The sequence below is a fragment of the Gigantopelta aegis genome, chromosome 2, assembly GCF_016097555.1.
Source record: "Gigantopelta aegis isolate Gae_Host chromosome 2, Gae_host_genome, whole genome shotgun sequence".
Lineage (NCBI taxonomy): Eukaryota > Metazoa > Mollusca > Gastropoda > Neomphalida > Peltospiridae > Gigantopelta > Gigantopelta aegis.
The window spans coordinates 32,381,112-32,403,509 of NC_054700.1; the positions used below are offsets into that span (position 1 = coordinate 32,381,112).

The 22,398-nt window shown below is 36.9% G+C and overlaps 1 protein-coding gene across 2 annotated transcripts; it reads right to left on the reverse strand.

Annotated features, from left to right (window-relative positions):
• Positions 1-1,948: 1,948 nt before the first annotated feature.
• Positions 1,949-21,808, reverse strand: LOC121383889 (serine/threonine-protein kinase RIO2-like). Of its 2 annotated transcripts, XM_041513989.1 has the most exons (11): positions 21,090-21,233; positions 13,638-13,782; positions 10,830-10,943; positions 10,186-10,240; positions 9,043-9,163; positions 7,696-7,784; positions 5,766-5,957; positions 4,247-4,339; positions 3,565-3,637; positions 2,167-3,048; positions 1,949-2,095 (listed from the first exon to the last, which is right to left on the reverse strand). In XM_041513989.1, exons 1-10 carry the CDS (start codon positions 21,153-21,155, stop codon positions 2,185-2,187), a joined length of 1,812 nt encoding a protein of 603 aa, XP_041369923.1. In that variant the 5' UTR covers positions 21,156-21,233; the 3' UTR covers positions 1,949-2,095; positions 2,167-2,184. The 2 variants fall into 2 exon arrangements, with proteins under 2 accessions (XP_041369923.1, XP_041369931.1); XM_041513997.1 differs by lacking the exon at positions 21,090-21,233 and adding an exon at positions 21,641-21,808 and having other exon boundaries at positions 1,949-3,048.
• Positions 21,809-22,398: the final 590 nt, after the last annotated feature.

Genomic DNA, 22,398 nt, shown 5'->3' on the forward strand with positions numbered 1-22,398 from the left:
TTATCCGCATGGTTCAACATAACCGAGTTAATAATAATCATAAGAATCATGTAATAACAAGTGTAATGACATAACTTTGGGAAGCGACATCATAACATGATGTTGCTTCTCCAGTCCTAGCTCAGACTGTGCATTTGAAACATGACGTCATTTCGTCGTCTCCTAGTTGTGGCTGAAACATTCGAGTTGGGTCTTGTTATTCATAAAGAAAACAACAATAATAATATGGATAATAAAGAAATGATTACATTCGCGTGTGGGTCGTACTGTGTTTACGAAACTCGTGTCAGGATTCATGTATTAATCTCACTCACGCTTGGGCAATACAAAAATCCGGACACTCGTTTTGTAAAATGAGTACGACACACAAGCGCGTGTAATAATCTCCGTGTATAATAGGTTCTACACAGAGTTCTCATTTCTTTGTATAGCAGTTTAGTTTCTTCATTCTTTTAGTTCTGTGGTCTGTTTATGATTTCACTTTGTACATACATGTAATTATATGTTGAAATTTGTATAAATGGTAATTAAAATAGTCTTTATCTTTGGATAAGTTTTTAATCATAATTTGTTTTGCTGCTTTTGTGTGTAGTTCTTTCAAGTAGATTTGTGTGCAATTTATGTTCATTGGTTTCAACAAGAAATTTGCACCAGATATATCAAAATCTATGGCCCATGTATATGATGTTGTCTGGTAAAGTTAACGTTTGTTTTGTTCAACCGCCACTAGAGCACATTGATTTATTAATCATCAGCTATTGGATGTCAAACATTTGATAATTTTGAAATACTCCGAGAGAAAACCTGCAAATTTTTTCCATTAGTAACAAGGGATCTTTTATATGCACCATCCCACAAACAGGATAGCACATACCACAGCCTTTGATTTACCAGTTGAGGTGCATTTGCTGGAATGAGAAATGGGGCCACTGATGGATCGATTCCAGACAGACGTCACATTAGACGAGCAGTTTACAGTTACCACTGGGATATGTCTGGCAAAGTGCAAATATTTTTATTGCTGTAAATCAGGAACAGCCCAATATGGTGGCAGCTTGTTTATTTAATAAATTAAACCATCTGAGAAAAAGGGGGGGAAACCTGACTGCCACACAGGCTTTACCTACCAAATAAAGCAGTGATGTTTCTTATATCTGTTATAGACGTGAGAGATTGCACACCAGTTACAAAACCATTTTTATATAAAGGAAATGTTTTATTTAACAAAGCACTCGACACATTTTATTTACTGTTATATGGTTAAGAACCACACATTGAGAGAGGAAACCCGCTGTTGCCACTTCATGTGCTACTCTTTTTCGATTAGCAGCAAGAGATCTTTTATATACACCATCCTACAGACAGGATAACACATACCACAGCCTTTGGTATACCAGTCGTGGTGCACTGGCTGGAGCATGAAATAACTCACAGATAGGGATCGATCCCAGACCGACGGCGCATCGAGCAGGCATGTAACCACTGGGCTACATCCCACCCCTTAATTTTTATATAAAAAAACAGAAAGAAAGAAAGAAGTGTTTTATTTAACGACGCACTCAACACATTTTATTTACAGTTATATGGCGTCGGACCACACAGATTTTGAGAGGAAACCCGCCGTCGCCACTACATGGGCTACTCTTCCGATTAGTAGCAAGGGATCTTTTATTTGCGCTTCCCACAGGCAGGATAGCACAAACCATGGCCTTTGTTGAACCAGTTATGGATAACTGGTCGGTGCAAGTGGTTTACACCTACCCATTGAGCCTTGCGGAGCATTCACTCAGGGTTTGGAGTCGGTATCTGGATTAAAAATCCCATGCTTCGACTGGGATCCGAACCCAGTACCTACCAGCCTGTAGACCGATGGCCTGCCACGACGCCACTGAGGCCGGTAATTTTTATATAAAACCCTACTGATAATAAACAACACATGAGAATGGGATTATATGTATGTATATTTATTACTATACACTAAAATGCACATATTTTTGCATCTTGCAAACATTGGTTTTTGAAACGTCCTATTACCCATTACGGTAAACATTAACAGTAGAAACATGCTGTAACAAGATTTAATTATCTATGCTGTTTGCTCATTTGATTCTTGTAATGAAGCATGATGTCAAGAATCAAATGAGCAAACAGCATAAATAACCACATTTGTTGTATTTTACTTCATCAGAACCATATTGACGACAAGCTGTCTTTAATATCGCTCTGGTTTTCTCTCCGTAACTTGGTCATGACGGAAGCCTCGCCACTTTTCCGTATTCTCCTTGCTTTCTGAGCCATCTGCTGTTTTTTGAGCTGACCCTTGACCTTGCGCTTCACCAGTTCCGGGTCCATGGTAGAGCTCGCAATGCTGGCCCCCTCGGATCGGTTGTCGTGACGCAGGTGATAGTTCGTGTGAACCATACTGTCCTCCGTCCTGAACGGTCTGTAAGCTCGGTTCACGTTGCTCAAATCCTCGAACTCGCCTTCACTGTCAAAGTCTGCATGATTGGAGAGGGAATCCCAGTCTTGTGGTTTTTCCATTTCTGTATTATGGTCTGTGAGGTTACTGTCGTGAGTCTGTTCACTACTGGCTTCAAGATCATTGTATTGTGTTTCTTTACACGAGGATCTGAGGTCATTGGTATGCATCTTTTCAGTAGGGGATCCAAGGTCATTACGGTGTATGTCTTCAGTGGGGACTGGGGGGTCATTAATAAGTGTCTGTTCACCAGCTACATCCAGTTCTGAAGGAGACAGTCTTTCACTAACATTTTCTTGGTTTATGTCTTCAAAACCTGTAGCAGCTGCTGAACATTCAGTTCCAAGCTTTCCTGTCTGTGGGGAGTAATTATTTTCCATCCCAACCCGATCTCTTGAACTCTGGTTCTCTGTGGGGATACTGTTAGAAACATCCATAGCATCATCCGGAGCATCATCATCCGGAGCATCATCATCCAGAGCATCATCATCCTCGTCTTTATCACTAGCATCATCACTCGGTTTGTCTTCCACATCATCATCAGAGTTGGTATTCAGTTCATGAACAGCCTGAAAGAAAATATTACATTCATGTAAAAAATATTTGTCATTGGAGACATGAAAAACAAGAGGCTCAGAAACACTCATTTGAAACCATAGAACATATTTGTATCATATTTTAACACAACCATTCTGAAGAAGTAGTTAAATTTCATATTGGACATACACTTCAATCTTAAAATAACTGCTTTGTTAGGACTCGCAATCATGTTTGGGGCAATATTGTTAAAAGGTATGCAATATAATTAATATATAATCTATGATAACAGAATACAAACAGCTATTGGCTAATTCCACTGGCACTTTGTTATTAAACAATCTTAAAAATTACCATTTACAGTCGCCATTTATAGCCCATCTTATACTGTTTTCCCATAAATATTTTTAAAAAAATCATTTAAAGAAAAAGTTTTTTAATGTAATATTGAAAGCAACAAAAAAAAAGGGGGCTAATTTCTATTAATCAACCATCTCTTAAAATGTGCGTTGTGTCCAGCAAATGTATCCCAATAAAGTCCAACTGACCTCCTCTAAAGACTTGGCCATTTCTTTAGTGAATCCACTGGCCGACACTTCCACATCAAGGTCATCGTCACGTCTGAAAGAATTAAACACCACAAATAATATTTTCCTACAATATTGACAAAGTATGTTGACTTAATAATACATATGTCCATTTATTAAAACCATAGGTTTACTACAGAAATTACATCCTATTATTGTTAGTCTCAATACAATATATAAAAATAAAGCTTTGTGTCATGATAAACAACAAAACTTGCATATTTATTTATGAATTAAGTGTTTAAAATGGCTTTACTAATGTTATAAAACATAGCTAACATTCTTGAAGTTGAAAGATTGATGTCATGTATCTTATACAAAAAAATACTCTCTACATTAATTGTACGCAATTTGTGTGGCAAAACATGGGTAAAGAATGATCTATTTAAACATATATACATAATATAATTTATAACAAAATGATAAAAAGGTGGAGACTTCCCCCTCCCCCTCCCCATTTGGACAGAATTAGGACTTCAGTATTGGTAGTGAAAACCACAGCCTCAGAGAATGGTGCTGAACAACAGAACCTAACAACATAATTGATATAATGGAACCTAACAACATAATTGATATAATGGAACTTAACAACATAATTGATATAACGGAACCTAACAACATAATTGATATAATGCTGACTAACGTGATGTCTTTGAAGGTCGGGTAAAGTTCACTCTCGTAGTGGAACCGTCTGTTGAAGAAGATTCTCATGCACCCAACATCTCTGTTAAAATACCTGAAACAGACACAATACTAAATGTAGAAACAAACAGAATATAATATGAATATTTCTATTGAATCACTGTTACTGAACCAGGTATAGTAGTAAAGATATAACTACCATGAATATGTAACTATACTAGATAAATAATACACTATGTGCCACTTTCCATATATGCGAGTTTTATCTATACAGGAAGGAAATGTTATATTTAACGATGCACTGAACACATTTTATTTACTGCTATAAGGCATCAGACATATGGTTAAGGACTACACAGATATTGAGGGAGGAAACCCACTGCGGCCACTTAATGGGCTGCTCTTTTCGATTAGCAGCAAGGGATCTTTTATAGGCACCATCCCATAGACAGCATAGCACATACCATGGCCTTTGATGTACCAGTCGTGGTACATTTGCTGGAGCGAGATTATCTATACTGTACCTTTTCCATATATGTGACTGTGCAACTTGGCATTCAGCACATTGAAAAAAGTCAATCGATCAGTGATTTTTCTGGATGCAAGTTTTTCAGCGCTGTGGTGTCGTTGGGGAATATTTTTGTTGTGTTTTAAGCAGTCTTGTCAAATAGCACATTGAAAATTTGTAAGCATTAGGATGACTGATTGACAACTGTATACCCACCATTCAGCATTAGGATGACTGACTGACAACTGTATAGCCACCATTCAACATTAAGATGACTGACTGACAACTGTATACCCACCATTCAGCACTAGGATGACTGATTGACAACTGCTTACCCACCATTCAGCATTAGGATGACTGACAACTATTCAGCATTAGGGTGACTGACAGACAACTGTATACCCACCATTCAGCAATTAACATGACTGATAACTGTATACCCACCATTCAGCATTAGGATGACTGACTGACAACTGTATACCCACCATTCAGCATTAGGATGACTGACAACTATACCCACCATTCAGCATTATGATTACTGACAACACACCACCATTCAGCATTAAGATGACTGACTGACAACTGTATACCCACCATTCAGCATTAAGATGACTGACTGACAACTGTATACCCACCATTCAACATTAAGATGACTGACTGACAACTGTATACCCACCATTCAGCATTAGGGTGGCTGACTGACTGACAACTGTATACCCACCATTCAACATTAGGGTGACTGACTGACAACTGTATACCCACCATTCAGCATTAAGATGACTGACTGACAACTGTATACCCACCATTCAACATTAAGATGACTGACTGACAACTGTATACCCACCATTCAGCATTAGGGTGACTGAATGACTGACAACTGTATACCCACCATTCAGCATTAGGGTGACTGACTGACAACTGTATACCCACCATTCAGCATTAGGGTGACTAACTGACAACTGTATACCCACCATTCAGCATTAGGGTGACTGACTGACAACTGTATACCCACCATTCAGCATTAAGATGATTGATGGACACCATCTGTGGGAAGTCTATCATGGTGACCCGATCCTTGCTGTCCAGCATCAAGTTAAACTCATTGAAATCCCCGTGGATCACCCCGCAGTTTCCGAGTCGCACAATCAGATCCATGCACTCGCTGTACAGCGCGGATGGGTCTGCTACTTCGTGCACCTGACACCTGCATGAAAATAAACTCTGTTAGCATGCCTCTATATCAAAGTGATTTTGCAGATGTTAAAAAGAAAAGGAGAGAAGACACTGCTTTATGTAAGCAACAATATCATTTTATGCAGGTCTTGTAGGGTGTTCACTACCAGCCAGAAAGCACTGATTTTTGCCAGCTATCGCTGCTACTACAGAGCTTCTAGAATTTTTATACAATCCACTAGCCATGGGATCAGTGATTTAAAATAATTACTAGTCACAATTACAAATTCACTAGTCCTACTTTACTTTAAGTTAATACAATTTTACTAAATAATAGTAATAATCAGATACGTCACCTAAAAGGGGAGATAGAGCTTAAACACACAAATATTGGGAGGTTTGGGTGGGGTCAGGATATATTCATATTTACAAAATAGACTTAACTGCAACATTTGACTCTTTGGGGTGTTTTTTTTACTAGCTGTTGGGAATGGCAATAGTAGTTATTTACTAGCCTAACATTGAATATCACTAGCCATGGAAGAGGGGCTACCATAATCTAGAAGCCCTGTGCTACCACTGCCCTTTTCATGCTTACAATTACACACATGAATTCATTCTTAGATATAGAAGCCTACATTTGTCAAACAGACAGGTAATGATCATTCAGGGTTTAGGGCTCATCCTACACAGTGCCAATTTAGCCAACTGATAATTTTTATACAAAGTGGCAACAACATTTAATATATGGCTACAGATTCTCAAAGCTATCTTAGTCTTATGATATCATAAAACTGCTGTAAGCTAAGTCATCACTACGCATGCCTCTGCTAAAATTGCTTCCAAAACCTGGACCATGGACAAAATTCTTCCCAGTGTGACCGACCCATGACCCTGGAATATACATGTTAAAATAAAGCTGAAATACATGTAAGATCGACACTCAGTTCTATGGGTTTTTTTTATGGATATGACAAATCAGGGCTTTCAGAATTTTTATAAAATCCACTAGTCATGGGATCAGTGGTTTTAAAAATTCACTAGCCAAAATTAAAAATTCACTAGCCCTACTTTACTTTTTTACTAAATAATAGTAATAATCAGTTATGTCACCTAGAGAGAAAGATATAGCTTAAAAATACTAACATTGGGGTGGGCTTGGGGGTAGGATATTCATATTTACAAAATAGACTCAACTGCAACATTTGAAAAAAATCCAACATAATAGCTGTCGGACATGGCAATAGTAGTTATTTACTAGCCCAACATTAAATATCACTAGCCATGGGAGTGGGGCTACCATAATCTAGAAGCCCTGTCAGGCAAGGCAATAGTAGTTATTTACTAGCCCAACATTGAATATCACTAGCCATGGGAGTGTGGCTACCATAATCTAGAAGCCCTGTCAGGCAAGGCAATAGTAGTTATTTACTAGCCCAACATTGAATATCACTAGCCATGGGAGTGTGGCTACCATAATCTAGAAGCCCTGTCAGGCAAGGCAATAGTAGTTATTTACTAGCCCAACATTAAATATCACTAGCCATGGGAGTGGGGCTACCATAATCTAGAAGCCCTGTCAGGCAAGGCAATAGTAGTTATTTACTAGCCCAACATTGAATATCATTAGCCATGGGAGTGGGGCTACCATAATCTAGAAGGTCTGTCGGACATGGCAATAGTAGTTATTTACTAGCCCAACATTGAATATCACTAGCCATGGGAGTGGGGCTACCATAAACTAGAAGCCCTGCAAATGGAAAACTCACATTGGGTGGGCGCTAAGTAACTCCATGACAACAGCATGTCGATTAAAGTCAACAGGTTTTGGAACTGGAAACCCTCGTTCAAACAGAGCCTGTGAAAAAAATACAAGAAATTCTAATTATTAACTTTCTTCATGAGAAACGCACACTGTCAGACAAAATCCTACATTTTTATTATTTACTTTGAACTAAATTTAAGCACAATCAGACACATAAATTTCTCTTTAAATACTTAGTCATGACCTATTATAGCAATTCAAGATGTGCAAAGTATAGATAAAAACAATCAGGATAAACCAGAGACATACGAATGTAACACAACCACTACAGCCAGGGCTCATGCGACCGGGCGAAGTGAGCCCAGACTTCGCTCTGACTAGCGTGACTTCGCCGTGCCAGTCACCGTAAGGTGATATCTGTGTCGCCTTTTTAAAAATAGTCATCACTTGCAATGTACACATCACGGATGAATGGTGAAGAACTTGAGAAACACAGATTCATAGATAATAAGTGTGAAGTGTCTGAGAGTTTGAAGAGAGACTGGCGCCACAAAAGCATGCGACGGGCTCACAGATACTGTCTAGCTCAGAAAATACCCACATCTAGCACTAATAGTTTGCGTATTTTATTTTTTGGATTAAAAATTCAAGTCTCCCTGCTGTTAAAAACTCTGCCCTCTCTAAAGTTTGAGAGAGAAGTTAACTTCGCTCTATGATTTGACCTCACGCGAGGCCTGTACAGCACATTAATTTGTAAATCATTGATACATTTGGTCATTTTGACATATAGTCACAGAAAGAAAACCTGCTACATTTTCCCAATATTAGCAAGGGATCTTTTATATGCATCATCGCATAGACAGGATAGCACATACCACGACCTCTGATATACCAGTTGTGGTGCATTGGATGGAATGAGATATAGCCAAATGGGGCCACATATTGATCCTAGATCAATGACACATCAAGCGAGCTGTTTACCACTGGGCTATATCCCACCTTTCTAAGTCAGATATGCACACCGTTAGATAAAAAACACAATCAGATATGTAATTTTCTTTTTAAAATACTTAGTCAAGATCTAATTATTGTAATACAAGGTGTTCAAAGTGTAGCATAGATTTTTTTTTAAATCAGTAAAATCTAGACAGAGATTGCTTCTTTTTAACCAATGATAATAGCTGTTACATCAAATCCACCAGGCATCCCCCGCCACCTCGAAACCATCAGTGGCAATTGATCCTGTGACCCATTGCAACTCAGGTGAATGTTCTAACATTGAGCTATACTCGGACCTTCAAAACTTTAACACTGTGATTACAGAGAATACAACATTCTTACTGCTATTTACCTTCATGTAAGCAAACTCCTTCATGGCTGCCAGTCTGGCTAAATACAACCAGGAGGTAAAGCGGCGATGTTTGTGATAATCTCGCTTGTTCTTCAGCTGTCGAAACGAAGTTCGACCCAACCTGGAATAAACGTTATATAATATAAAATCATATCATCTCATCTCTTTCTTTCCTTCCCTCTCTCTCTATCTCTTACATATTAAACAACCACGAAACATTTCAGAGCTACATGTAGCTCTGGCACTTGTCAAATTCATCCATTGCTTATTTGAAAACCTGGAGAATTTTATTTCAATTTGGCAAAACGGTTTCATGTAATTATTAATATTTTGTTCTGTAATTTTTTAAGTTTAATAAATAATTCAGCAACATTTTCTGCACATACAAAGCTAAAGTTTGTTTTCTTTAATAACACCAATAGAGCACATTGATTGATTAATCATTGGCTATTGGATGTCAAACATTTGGTAATTTTGACATGTAGTCTTAGACAGGAAACCCGCTGCATGTTTCCATTAGTAGCAAAGAATCTTTTATATGCACCATTCCACAGAAAGGATACCAAGGCCAGTTGTGGTGCACTGACTAGAATGAGAAATAGCCCAATGTGCCCACCGACGGGGATCGATCCGAGACTGACCATGCATCAGGTGAACCACTGGACTATGTCCAGGCCTCACACACAAAATATTTCATGGCTGTCTCTGGCACTCAGCATATTCGCCCATTGTGTATTTTAAAAAACAGTTTTATGTAATAATTGACATTTTGTTCTGTAATTTTTTAAAGTTTAATAGACAATTCAGCAAAGTCTTCTGCTCCCACAAAGCTAGCCCTGCCTTTCATTTTCATTTCAACTTATTTTCATGGTTCAAGCACGCTGTCCCGGGCACACACCTCAGCTATCTAGGCTGTCTGTCCAGAACAGTGTGTTAGTTGTTAGGTGGTTAGTGAGAGAGAAGTGGGTGTAGTGTTCTTACACCTACTCACTGAGCCCTTAAGAACTCGCTCTGGGTTGGAGCCGGTACCGGGCTGCGAACCCTGTACCTACCAGCCTGTAGTCCGATGGCTTAACCACTGCACCAACGAGGTCAGTCCTGCCTTTCCAGGTTAACCAGACACACTGATTTCCTGAAACTTACCTGTGAAACTTGATCGCATACTGCTCCTCGTTAGGCCCTCCAGTTATGTACACATCTACAAAAAGAACAAACTCAGCAAGTCTTTAGTTTATTCATTTATCCAACTAGGTTTAAGCACACAGTCCTGGGACACACACAGCTATCTGGACTGTCTGTCGAAGACATTCAGTTAGTGAGAGAGGTCTGTGTAATGGCCAGCACACAGTCCTGAGCACACACATCAGCTATCTGGACTGTCTGTCGAAGACATTCGGTTAGCGGTTAGTGAGAGAGAGGTCTGTGTAATGGCCTTACACCTATCCATTGAGTCATTAAACTTGCTTTAGGTGGGAGTCAGTACTGGGAGGCGATCCCAGAATCTGCCAGCCGTATGTTCGATGGCTTAACTACTACACCACCAAGGTCTGTAGTGTTTGATAAAATAACTACAGATCATTACATGTGGACATACTTCACTGCTTTTGTAGCACAGAAAAGACTACCATAATATTAATATTTAGTATAGATTCCGAGATATTAGTTGTAATTCAGCCAACTTGGATAAGAGAATATCCACAACAAGGATGAGTAGTTTGCAAGTGCAATACAATAAATAATATGTCAATGAATATAAAAAAATAAAACTATTTTTTATGATGCTATACCCGATTCTTTTCCAACACCAATTTGGTTTCCAAGTGAAGTAACAACATCGCGACTGGTGAGTGCCTTCAGGGATAGGTAGTCGTAACCAGAGTTTGTTAATCGATAGCCGCTGACTGAAATTAGACAATGATCAAGACAACGATTTATTATTCTAATAATATAAAAAAAATCAGTGTTCTGCACACTGGTCATTGATTTTTTCAGGCGTGAAATATAGCCTAGTGGTAGAATGCTCATACAAGATGTGGTAAATCATATGATCAATCCCCATGTGGACCCACTCGGGGCTTCTGGAATATGGTAGCCCCACTCCCATGGCTAGTGATATTCAATGTTGGGCTAGTAAATAACTACTATTGCCATGCCCAATGGCCAGTGAAAAAAAAAAAAGAGTCAAATGTTGCAATTAAGTCTATTTTGTAAATATGAATATCCTGCCCCCACCCAAACCCCCCACTGTTGGTGCTTTTAAGCTGTATATCCCTCTTTAGGTGACATATCTGATTAGGCCAAACAAACAAAAATAGGTGTGTTTCCGATTGCATCCCCCCCCAAAATTAGGGTAGGTAGGTAGGGGTTTTTTTTGTTTTGTTTTTTTAAATTGAATATTATCATAATAATAATAATAATAATAATTATTATTATTATTATTTATTATCATTATTGTTATTGTTGTTGTCATTGTTGTAGTAGTAGTAGTAGTAGTAGTATTGGTATGCACTGTTTGTGTATTTCCTTAAATTAATGGGACATTTGTATTAATTTCGTTGTTCTTAATTTAAATACTTTATGCAAACATATGAGATGCATTAATAATAAGACTTGTTGATTTAAGTGAAGACAAGAATTAAGCTGAATTGATACGATTATATTTAATCGAAATAACCTGTACCAAGGCTATGTTCGTACATTCGGTTACTTCCGTGACCGACTAAGCTGTTCGGTGGTAGCTAATCAGGGGAAGGAACTCTATTACAAAAGCTTTTCCATAATTTCTCGATGTTTTTCGGAAGGGAATTACATGTGCAAAATGTATCGCATAATAGTATGTAAACAATGTGCAAGGAAGGAAATACTCTTGTGTGGTGATGTTGTCCTCTTTTTTTTTTTCAGTTTAAGAGAAAAAAAATTAGGGTCGGGGGGGGGGGGGGGGGTGGGTGGTAAAACTAGGGACGGTCAGTCGACCGGAAACACACCTATTTTTTTGTTTGGCCTTATTACTATTATTTAGTAAAATTGTATTAACTTAAAGTAAAGTAGGGCTAGTGAATTTTTAATCGTGGCTAGTCAATTTTTTAAATCACTGATCCCATGGCTAGTGGATTTGATAAACATTGTAGAAGCCCTGCCACTGGATTATTTCCCATTCCAATCAGCTTGTCCTGTCTACAGCACACTGTATATATCTATAAAGATTAGCCCGTGTCACAAAGCAGGGGATGATATTTCAAAATCTTACTTTAATGAAACATTGTAGCTGATCATGCCCTGTATTTGTAGTCTGCTTGTGTTAAAAAATGTGACATGATCTTATTCACATTAATATATTTGATAGTACATGTAATAATGAATTAAGTCTAGTTACTGAATCAACAGACTACTAACATGACGCTGTAACTGTCAGGCCAGTAACTGGCTCACTCTGGACCACATTTCGGTTCAGCCAATTTCGATAAATGTAACATATTTCCTTCAAATTTATTAAAATGTGGTAATTTGAGAAATATTTTATTAGCCAAAGACTTATTTTTGTAGCCATTTTCTATACAAATTACCAACTGGCTAATTTGGCAATGTACAGAGTGAGCCCTGCAAGTTGCAGCGTATTTCGCCACACTCAACAGGCCAACACAATCCACCACGCATAGATCTACGTAGATCTATTACCATTTTGACTGTTTGACTAATTAAAAATTGAATTTGGTTACAGATTGTCCAACCAATTTCGCCATATTAACTCTTGATATATGTCTTCTAACTAGTAATATTTAAACTGTATGTAATAAATGTTTTTGTGTGTGTATGCCTATAATATATAGAGGCTATTTCATGGGGGGGGGGGGGGGGGGGGGGGGGGGGGGGTTTCCGTGAAAATATGGTTTTCACACATCACTCGTTGACATAAAAATCGTATTCGGAAAAAACACCATGAAATGGTCTATTTATTATATACATCTTTCCTACTTTTTGACAATATCTTTTGTTTTTTGGTAATATCTTTCGCTTATCCTATCGAAAACACGTAACGCCATGATATATTTCTTCCTATGGAACTTTTCCAGAAAAATTACTTGACCATAGACTTTTAAAAAGAAATTTGATTCAAATTTATCTCTATTAACATTTATTTAATAATACTGCGGTGCAAACATACCTGACAAAGCGATCCTCTAAAAACTCTCACAAAAACAAAATGAATTGAACGCCGTTAAATTCTTACACTTACACTCAATGACACTACATTGTGTCATCATTATTTAGCTTCATATTCAATTTGTTTGAGATATTTTATTGTAATTGCACTTCGTATCCCTTTTTTTTATAGGTACAGTTGTTTAAATTACATTTGTTATTTTTCAAAGACGATCAGATGCATTGGTAATCATCAAATTTAAATACGAAGTAACGCGACAAAGGGAGATAATTTAATCATGCACTTTTACAAAAAAAGTAAATACAATTTCTATATTTTCACTGTAGCTAAAATACAGTGAAAATATGACTTTTCACCGGATATCACTTTTATGGTTTCTGTAGATCTATATATTTCATTGCTATGTATATAATAAAATATACTATGTACTTACATTGCTTTCCTCCCTGTTCATATGCAATGAGTCTATGTTTGGATAGCTCTCTCAGTATCTTGTGGCAACCACCACTTGGAAGGTGTGCAATAGATGCAATCAGTGGTGCGGGAACAATCTCGTGGTTTTTCATGCCCATTTCAACCTTAAACATAATATACATTACACAACCATTTAATTTTAATACAAGTAATATAAGTCTGTGACCCTTGAAACAAAAACACATGGGCTGAATTTACAAAGTTTGTTTTTGTTTTACACGCAGGTAATTACATACATTTACAGTGTCAATGCATAAACACCTACATTTAAGAAAAACAGACATCATAAATATGGCATTGTATATTCATCAGGTACTGAATGAAATTTATCATATTAACTTAATACATTCTCTTTTAAAAATGCATCTAATGTAATGGCAGATATGATGTGGTCACTATGGTCTCAATAACTCCTCATTTCATATGGCATCCATAATTAATTTGTATCATGATTATTTCATACCATAATCATTTTGAATCCTATTCATTTTGTATCACACTATTTTGGTCTCACTATATTGGTAATTTCATTCTGAAGTCATTTTATACCATAGCATTTTGGTAATTTCATGCCAAAGTCATTTCATACTAGAGTCATTTTGTAAAGTCATTTCATTCTATAATCAAAATAAAATAACAGTCACTTTATTAGGTTACTTTGGAGGAAGACATTAAATATGCCAAGCGAAACAGTAACAGTAAATAAATGATTCTTTTTTCTTCACATAGACTAATGTTTATGAACCAATTTTTTAAAAAGGATGTACGTATGTGTTGTTGCTTAAATAGAATGTTCAAGTGAAGTTAAATAGAGGTTATTACCAGTGTTTATTGGTATCGTCAATATCATATATTACAAATAAAAATTGTATTATACGAGCCTCTGGTGAGAATAATACATTATTTTTATTCCTAAAATATGATATTGACGATACTGAAATACACGAGGGTAATAATCTTTTTATCATATAATCTCAAGCTTCACACGTTTTTGTAAACTGTACAAGCAACTTTAATTCCAGTCTGCCATTACCAGATATTCAAATGACTATTGAATATGTGACGTTGTATCCTTTTAATGGAAATGAAGTCAAACTCGAATGACTTCATTTTGGATATCCTTGCATAAAAATACACTACTTGCTTAATGTTTTTTTAATGCTGGATAGCTTTCAGTGTAAAGTTGCTATTGAAATGTTTTTAAATGATGATTATGAATGCATACGTCAATTATGGAGTGTCACTGTAGTACATTTGCTTAAATGCAACCCATCAATTAAGAAAATTACCATGGCAAAAAAATAATAATGATGTGGACAAATAATGTCTACAGCATTTTTCACGGCAGCTTTACTGTAGACATGTTTGCAGCTCTGGATCTATGGGCCAGTCTGTTACCACAGAAGTGTGCAATGTGTAATGCATATAGTTGGTGAAATTGTTGGCCCAAGAATAGAACAGGTATGACTCACGGGTTAAGAAACATTTCAGATCTTTAATGCACGTCTTGCAAAAGCTGTTGGTTCAAACTATGTTACATCACATGATGTATTCTATTTCTCTGTTTCAAGACAAAACAGTGGCAAGTTGTTCCAGAGGTGTGTCAGAAAGAAACAGTCTCACTCTGACCACTCTAGCTGCTTCAGGTTCAGACAATTTGAAAAACCAAGAAATCTGACTGGGTGACTAAGTCTACAAGTTGTCTCATCTTACTAAAGTCCGAACCAAATTGTTAACAACTACCATAAATTGCTCTCCTACCTTTCTTTTTCGTTAGATTTTACCCACATTTTGTGAAATCTTGAAAAAACCATTACAATAACACAGATTCCACATACTAAAGTAGTGTCGGAAATAGACTAAAAAAGATTTTCGTCGATTATGTCTTTCATATTAAAGTGACATGTAAATATCTATTTAATGATACTCTACCTAATTTAGCATTTACTTGTTTGGGCTCTCATTGATGTACAAAGTGATGTTTACAATATGTGAGGGACCATCTCTGATGACGCTTTACCTTTAAATATGCTGATCATAATTAATAATTTATGCTGCAATTCAAAATCCTCAGTTAACTTGCAGTTTTAAATTCAAGGTTTATTTAAAGGAACATTCCTGAGTTTGCTGCAATTTTTAAGATGTTATCGACTAACAGAGACTTTTTAACGATTGTAATTGCATATCAAATATATTTTTCTGCATAAAATATTAGTGGCTGTATATTTAACGTATTTCTGATCGTCGTAATATGTGTACTAGGTTAAATTTCAGTTTATTTCCTAAAAAAAAAAAATTCGTACGTACGAAATTATTTGAAGACAAAATCCAGTTTGGGCTTTTTACAAATATTTAGACGACCAGAAATATACTGAATATACAGACACTGATATTCTAAACAAGAAAATATATTTGATTTGTAAGTTTAATCGTAGAAATATTTTATTAATCAGAAACATCTTACAATGCAGCAAACTCAGGAATGTCCCTTTAAGGGTAAATGAAATTGATGCATGTTGATCAAAACGTGTTATAGTCTGTTCCAATAAAGTGCACATATCACCTGTTTATACTGACATCTTTCTGTTAATTTCAAGAGTAAACACCACCTTGTACATAAATAAGAGCCGAAACAAGTAAATGCTAAATTGGGTTGAGTATCATTAAATAGATATTTACAAACTATTTACTTGTTAGTTTAATATGAAAGAAATAATCGACGAAAATCAGTTTTATTATATTTCCGACACTACTTTAGATGATAACTATGTCACCTATATTGACTTCGCTGAGACGCATAGGGCAAAAAGCATGTAATTTTGTGCCGGCTGCCATTTTGACTTTTTATGGAATAATCTCCAAGAGGGGTGAAAGGATATGATTTAATGTAACAACGTCTTAACATGTTATGATATAAAAGCAAACGTGATGACGTCATATTAATGTTTTTATTAGTATTTTTTGTTTGTTTAAAGATACCACTAGAGATTGATTTTATATTAATTATGTCACATACTTTGGAGGCTTTCACCCCTCTTGAAGTCTTCCATAAAATAAAAAAAATGGCAGACAGCAGAAAACTGCATGTATTTTGTCCTATGCTATCTCGGCGAAGTCGATACTGGCGACATCGTTACAGTCTCATATGTGGAATCTGTGTCACTGAAATGTTTTTTTCACAACTTGTGTCTGGACAAAATTTGGGTGGAATATAACGGTAATTAAAGGTAGGAGAATAATTTATCGTAGTTGTTAACAATTTGGTTCGGACTTAAGGTTACTCAAAGTGATCATATTAGTAGTGAAAAATCACATCAGGAGCAAAGGCTACAATTATAATAACTACATAAAGCATGATTGTCCAACAATTAAGTGCACCGATTTATTCAATGGGGCTTAGGGTTCACAAAACGTAAACATTTATTTTATCATCTCTTTGACAGTCTAACGTTGTCTGCAAATTGAAGTATGCACATGACACAGCGGAACTAAAGTAACATTGCAACGTTCAACCAACCGTTTTTTGCTAAACATTTGCAAACATATTTTGACTGGTTCCCGAAATGGCCATTCGGTTTAATGTGTAGCGTAAAAATCTGTCTTCCAAGAAAAGCATTAGCGACAAACCACTGGCTAAACTTACTCCTGGAAAAAAACCTGTCCCATATGCGCAAGCGCAACAGACTAAGCAGTGAACCAGCCCCAAGTTCAGCCAGCAAACATTTCGCTAATGTTCGCAAAGTATTTGGTTCCCAATGTGACCATTTGGTTTACCGTGAAGCGCATAATAAAGTCTAGCATTTGCCAATAGTACTGCACACGGGTCAATCGTCAGTTTTACAGCATGTGGCAATAGTAAAATAGTATTAATTTTTTAATTAAACCATAGAAGCCGAGCTATACATTCAGACAAGAACCAAGAAAATATGAACTGGAATCTGAGCAACTGTGGCGAAAATAGACTCGGAAATGAGGGTAGTAAACGTTGCATGCGACACCTTGTTTTGCAACCACTGGTAACACATTTGGATAGTTATAATTGAGAGAAACACGAGTCTGTGACTCTGAAATGGTGAAATACCCATTAAAAACAGACTTAAACTTGACTCCATAACTGTTATTTCTCAGATGCACGTGCATTTTAAAAAATATGAGAAATGCATTTTGTGATATAAAAAATACCAGGATGACTAAAAACACTTCCGAGTTCGAATGTATGGAAATTGATAATCTAAACCATAAAATCTAAGTAGAGTATGATTTCAGTTACCAAAAACGGCTATAATAGTAAAAATATGCCTTAGTGTTTAAAAACTAGGGTATGTCCCTTTAATGCACCTGGATATGTTCGAAAAAAAAATTGTAATTAAACATGTCAGCAAGATACATTCGTTGTAGAAGCATCATTAGGGGTTTATGGATTTTTATACCCTCTGTATGGTCTTGTACATCTCGCCTTCGGCTCTGGGAACAAGAGCATACAGAGAAATAATAAGAAATGTTTTATTTAACGACGCACTCCACACATTTTATTTACGGTTATATGGCCGAAGTATGTCGATCTCGCCCTGGCGAAGTCGCCCCGGGTGAGTTCGCCAGGACTTATTTTCATCGTTAGGCGAAGTTATCATACATATTAGACTTGCTAGAAGACATATATTACAACATATATTATAGTATATATCTACTGTCATTATCAGCATGTTTTTGTGCCAAAACTACGGGGTTATACCACTTATACTACTATTTTTGTGTTGGGACACGCTGTGGCGAGATCGCCATATTTACTTCCGTGTTGCATGTCTGTTTAGCTAAGTCGCCAGTATATTATAACTCAACAATATTCAAGTTACAAGCAGTTTTATGTTTACTTCATTAAAAAAATACATGTGCAGTAGTCATGTTTTGATTTTCTTGTTGTAAAATGTAATACATTGGTAGTTTACATTTCTGACGATTTCACTTGCAAGCCGGGGCGAGATCGCCAGGATTTTTCTTGTTTAAGTTTACAGTTTATTATAATAAATACACGTAAAGTACACATTTATGGTTTGTTTTCATCATGTAATGTAACATTTTTTTAAGTTTACATTTCTTATTATTTCACTTTTTCAGGCTGTGGCGAGATCGCCAGGATTTTCTCAGTGTAGCATTTTTATGTTGGGTGAAGTTGTCACACGTTACTATGCAACTATTTGTCATAAGTGCACTTTGATGTTCAATTTGGTATAATAAATATATGAACAAGACAACATTCATTTATTGTTTTGTTTTTATTGTGTAATGTGCACTTTTTTTTATAATAAATACATAAACAGTACTTACTGGTTTGTTTTCTTGTATAATGTGATATATTCGTAATTATTAGTTCTGTCCATTCCACTTCAACAAGCTGTGCCAAATCACTATGATTTTATTGAGTAATGCATATTCGTTTATTTCATTACAGTAAATAAATAAATGTACAGCATTCACAATTAAATTGTGTTATTGTGAGTGAGTACATCCTTTGGTTGAAACTAAACAGTGGTAATTAATGTGAATGGTAATTACACATGGAAGTGTAGCCCGAGTACTCTGACTGTAAGAGAGCTAGACGGACATTTGGACATAAACACGCTCTCATTACAGTCAGAGACCAACCTATGTCTTTTTTTGGCAATTCCTGACTACCAAACGGTAGGCAACGAGTCCCGCTCTAATACCACAACAATCCTATGTTTGACGTCAAATACCTTTACATCAATCATTTTCGAGTTAAGTGATACAAAAAAATCCACATATTAATCACTAATACACTTACTGCAGAAAGAAACCCGACAGCACCCACATTCAGCTACGCTTCGTGACACTCCGTCGCAACAATTGCAAAGCTCTGCGATCTATTTCGAGACGTAGACCACATGATCGCGCACTGGGCGATTCCGCCTTGTGCAGCAGTTACAGGGGCCGTCTCATATCAAGCGAAGTTACAACATGGAAGAGTTGGCTAATGCCGTTTTGGATGAATTTGGATTTCATTACGTCATTAAACCAAAACAATTACACATTATTGATTCCATTTTGAATTTGAAGGATACATTTGGGGTGTTATCGACAGGATACGGCAAAAGTATGTGCTACGTACTGCCTCTTATGAGATGACCCCTGTAACTGCTGCACAAGGCGGAATCGCCCAGTCTCGAAATAGATCGCCGAGCTTTGCAATTGTTGCGACGGAGTGTCACGAAGCGTAGCTGAATGTGGGTGCTGTCGGGTTTCTTTCTGCAGTAAGTGTATTAGTGATTAATATGTGGATTTTTTTGTATCACTTAACTCGAAAATGATTGATGTAAAGGTATTTGACGTCAAACATAGGATTGTTGTGGTATTAGAGCGGGACTCGTTGCCTACCGTTTGGTAGTCAGGAATTGCCAAAAAAAGACATAGGTTGGTCTCTGACTGTAATGAGAGCGTGTTTATGTCCAAATGTCCATCTAGCTCTCTTACAGTCAGAGTACTCGGGCTAATGGAAGTGCTGTTACTGATAACCGTTCACAATTTATTGAATTAATGCCATCATTGCTTGCTCCCGCTTGGTGTCTCCGGTATAATGTATCATAAATGTACCTCGTCGGTTCAGTGCATACTTTAGTATATATCAAATAATCGTTAAAATGTAAACTTAAACAAGAAAAATCCTGGCGATCTCGCCCCGGCTTGCAAGTGAAATCGTCAGAAGTGTAAACTACCAATGTATTACATTTTACAACAAGAAAATCAAAACATGACTACTGCACATGTATTTACTTAATGAAGTAAACATTAAACTGCTTGTAACTTGAATATTGTTGAGTTATAATGTACTGGCGACTTCGCTAAACAGACATGCAACATGGAAGAAAATATGGCGATCTCGCCACAGCGTGTCCCAACACAAAAATAGTGGTATAACCCTGTAGTTTTGGCACAAAAACATGCTGATAATGACAGTAGATATATACTATAATATATGTTGTTATATATGTCTTCTAGAAAGTCTAATATGTATGATAACTTCGCCAAACGAGGAAAATTAGTCCTGGCGAACTCGCCCGGGGCGACTTCGCCAGGGCGAGATTGACACGGGGCGAGATCGCCAGGCTCCATATGGCCTACACAGATATTGTGAGAGGAAACCCGCTGTCGCCACTTCATGGGCTACTCTTTTCGATTAGCAGGGGTGGTTTCACCAATTGATAAGGGTATAATATCCGCCCAGTCCCCTCCATTATTATTTTTAGTTAGGGTTGAGGGTTAGGGCTAGGGTTAGGGTTAGGGTTAGGGTTGGGATTATGGCTGGGGTTAGGGCTAGGGTTAGGGTTAGGGGAAGGGGGGACCGGGCGGATATTTTTCCCTAAATGTGGATAAGTGATAAAAACTTCAATCTTACTGCAGTAAGAACACGAAAATCTTCTTTGGTAAGATATCTTAACATGGTGACATTTAGTTTCCCCATGTTTACGCCCAAAACCCAAAACAATCACACGTGTAAAAGTGTCACTTCCTCGACAGCTTTCAACAACACGTTACGCTGCGCAGCCTCCAGGCCGTACAAAAACTATTGACAATTGTACCAGTCTTCTTTCTTATAAATTATTTTCCTCCACTGTCTTCTGGAGATCCACACGATGATTTTGGACAAGCTTATTCCCAATATTAGAAGGAAAAGCTACAGGAGGTCCAAGTTACGAATGGTCTAGTTACAATGGCAACTATGATGTGCCAGCATATTATTGAACTAATTTCCATATTTATATATTTTTAAAATCGCATTGCTCTTTGATACTCAGAGACTATTTAATGAAATACTGCAAGTTCTGGTTCCTGGTTCTTTTGCATGATCTGATCGATACTATCAGTTGGGGAAAATCCACACCAGGCCTACTGTAGGGATTAATATTAGCGCCCCGACCATACGTCATCAAGCACTCTACCACTTACCACCAAGTTACAATATGTCCAGAGGATGAGGGAAACCAAAGACTAGCAGTTACATTTTTCTTCGTTTAATGACACTCCTTGAGAACATCGGCATTTGTTAAAGGTCCAGGCTCATCGAAAACTTAATTCACTATTGTTTGGTATCTACATATACCTTTTACAATATATCTGAAAAAAGAAAGAAAGAAATGTTTTATTTAACGACTCTTCGATTAGCAGCAAGGGATCTTTTATACACACCATCCCACAGACAGGGTAGTACATACCACAGCCTTTGATATACCAGTCGTGGTGCACTGGCTGGAACGAACAATATATATATATGAAGTATCCATAAAACAAATTAAAAACAAATTGATCCTTTTATATGTCGTCTTCAGAGCAAACCAGGGACTTTATATATATATATATAATAGCAGCATGGGATTTTTATATGCACATTTTCAGACAGGACAGCACATAACACAGCCAGTCGTGGGGCAGTAGTTAGTATTTGGGGTGGGGTGGGGTGGGATTTCAGGATGGATCAGAATTACCGTAATTGCATTCAATTTTCCACTAATAGGTAGAACCAATCTAATTAAAATTAGCTCCACTATTACATGTGGATCTAAAGACAGCCAGTTGGAGCTCATGTCCACCAATCAAAACCTTACTTGCAGAATCCTGCCAGTGATTTAAAAATAATTTGAAAACATTCCGAATTATCCTGAGGGTATACGACATGTTTCGTGTGAATTACGAATGCCTTATTTAGT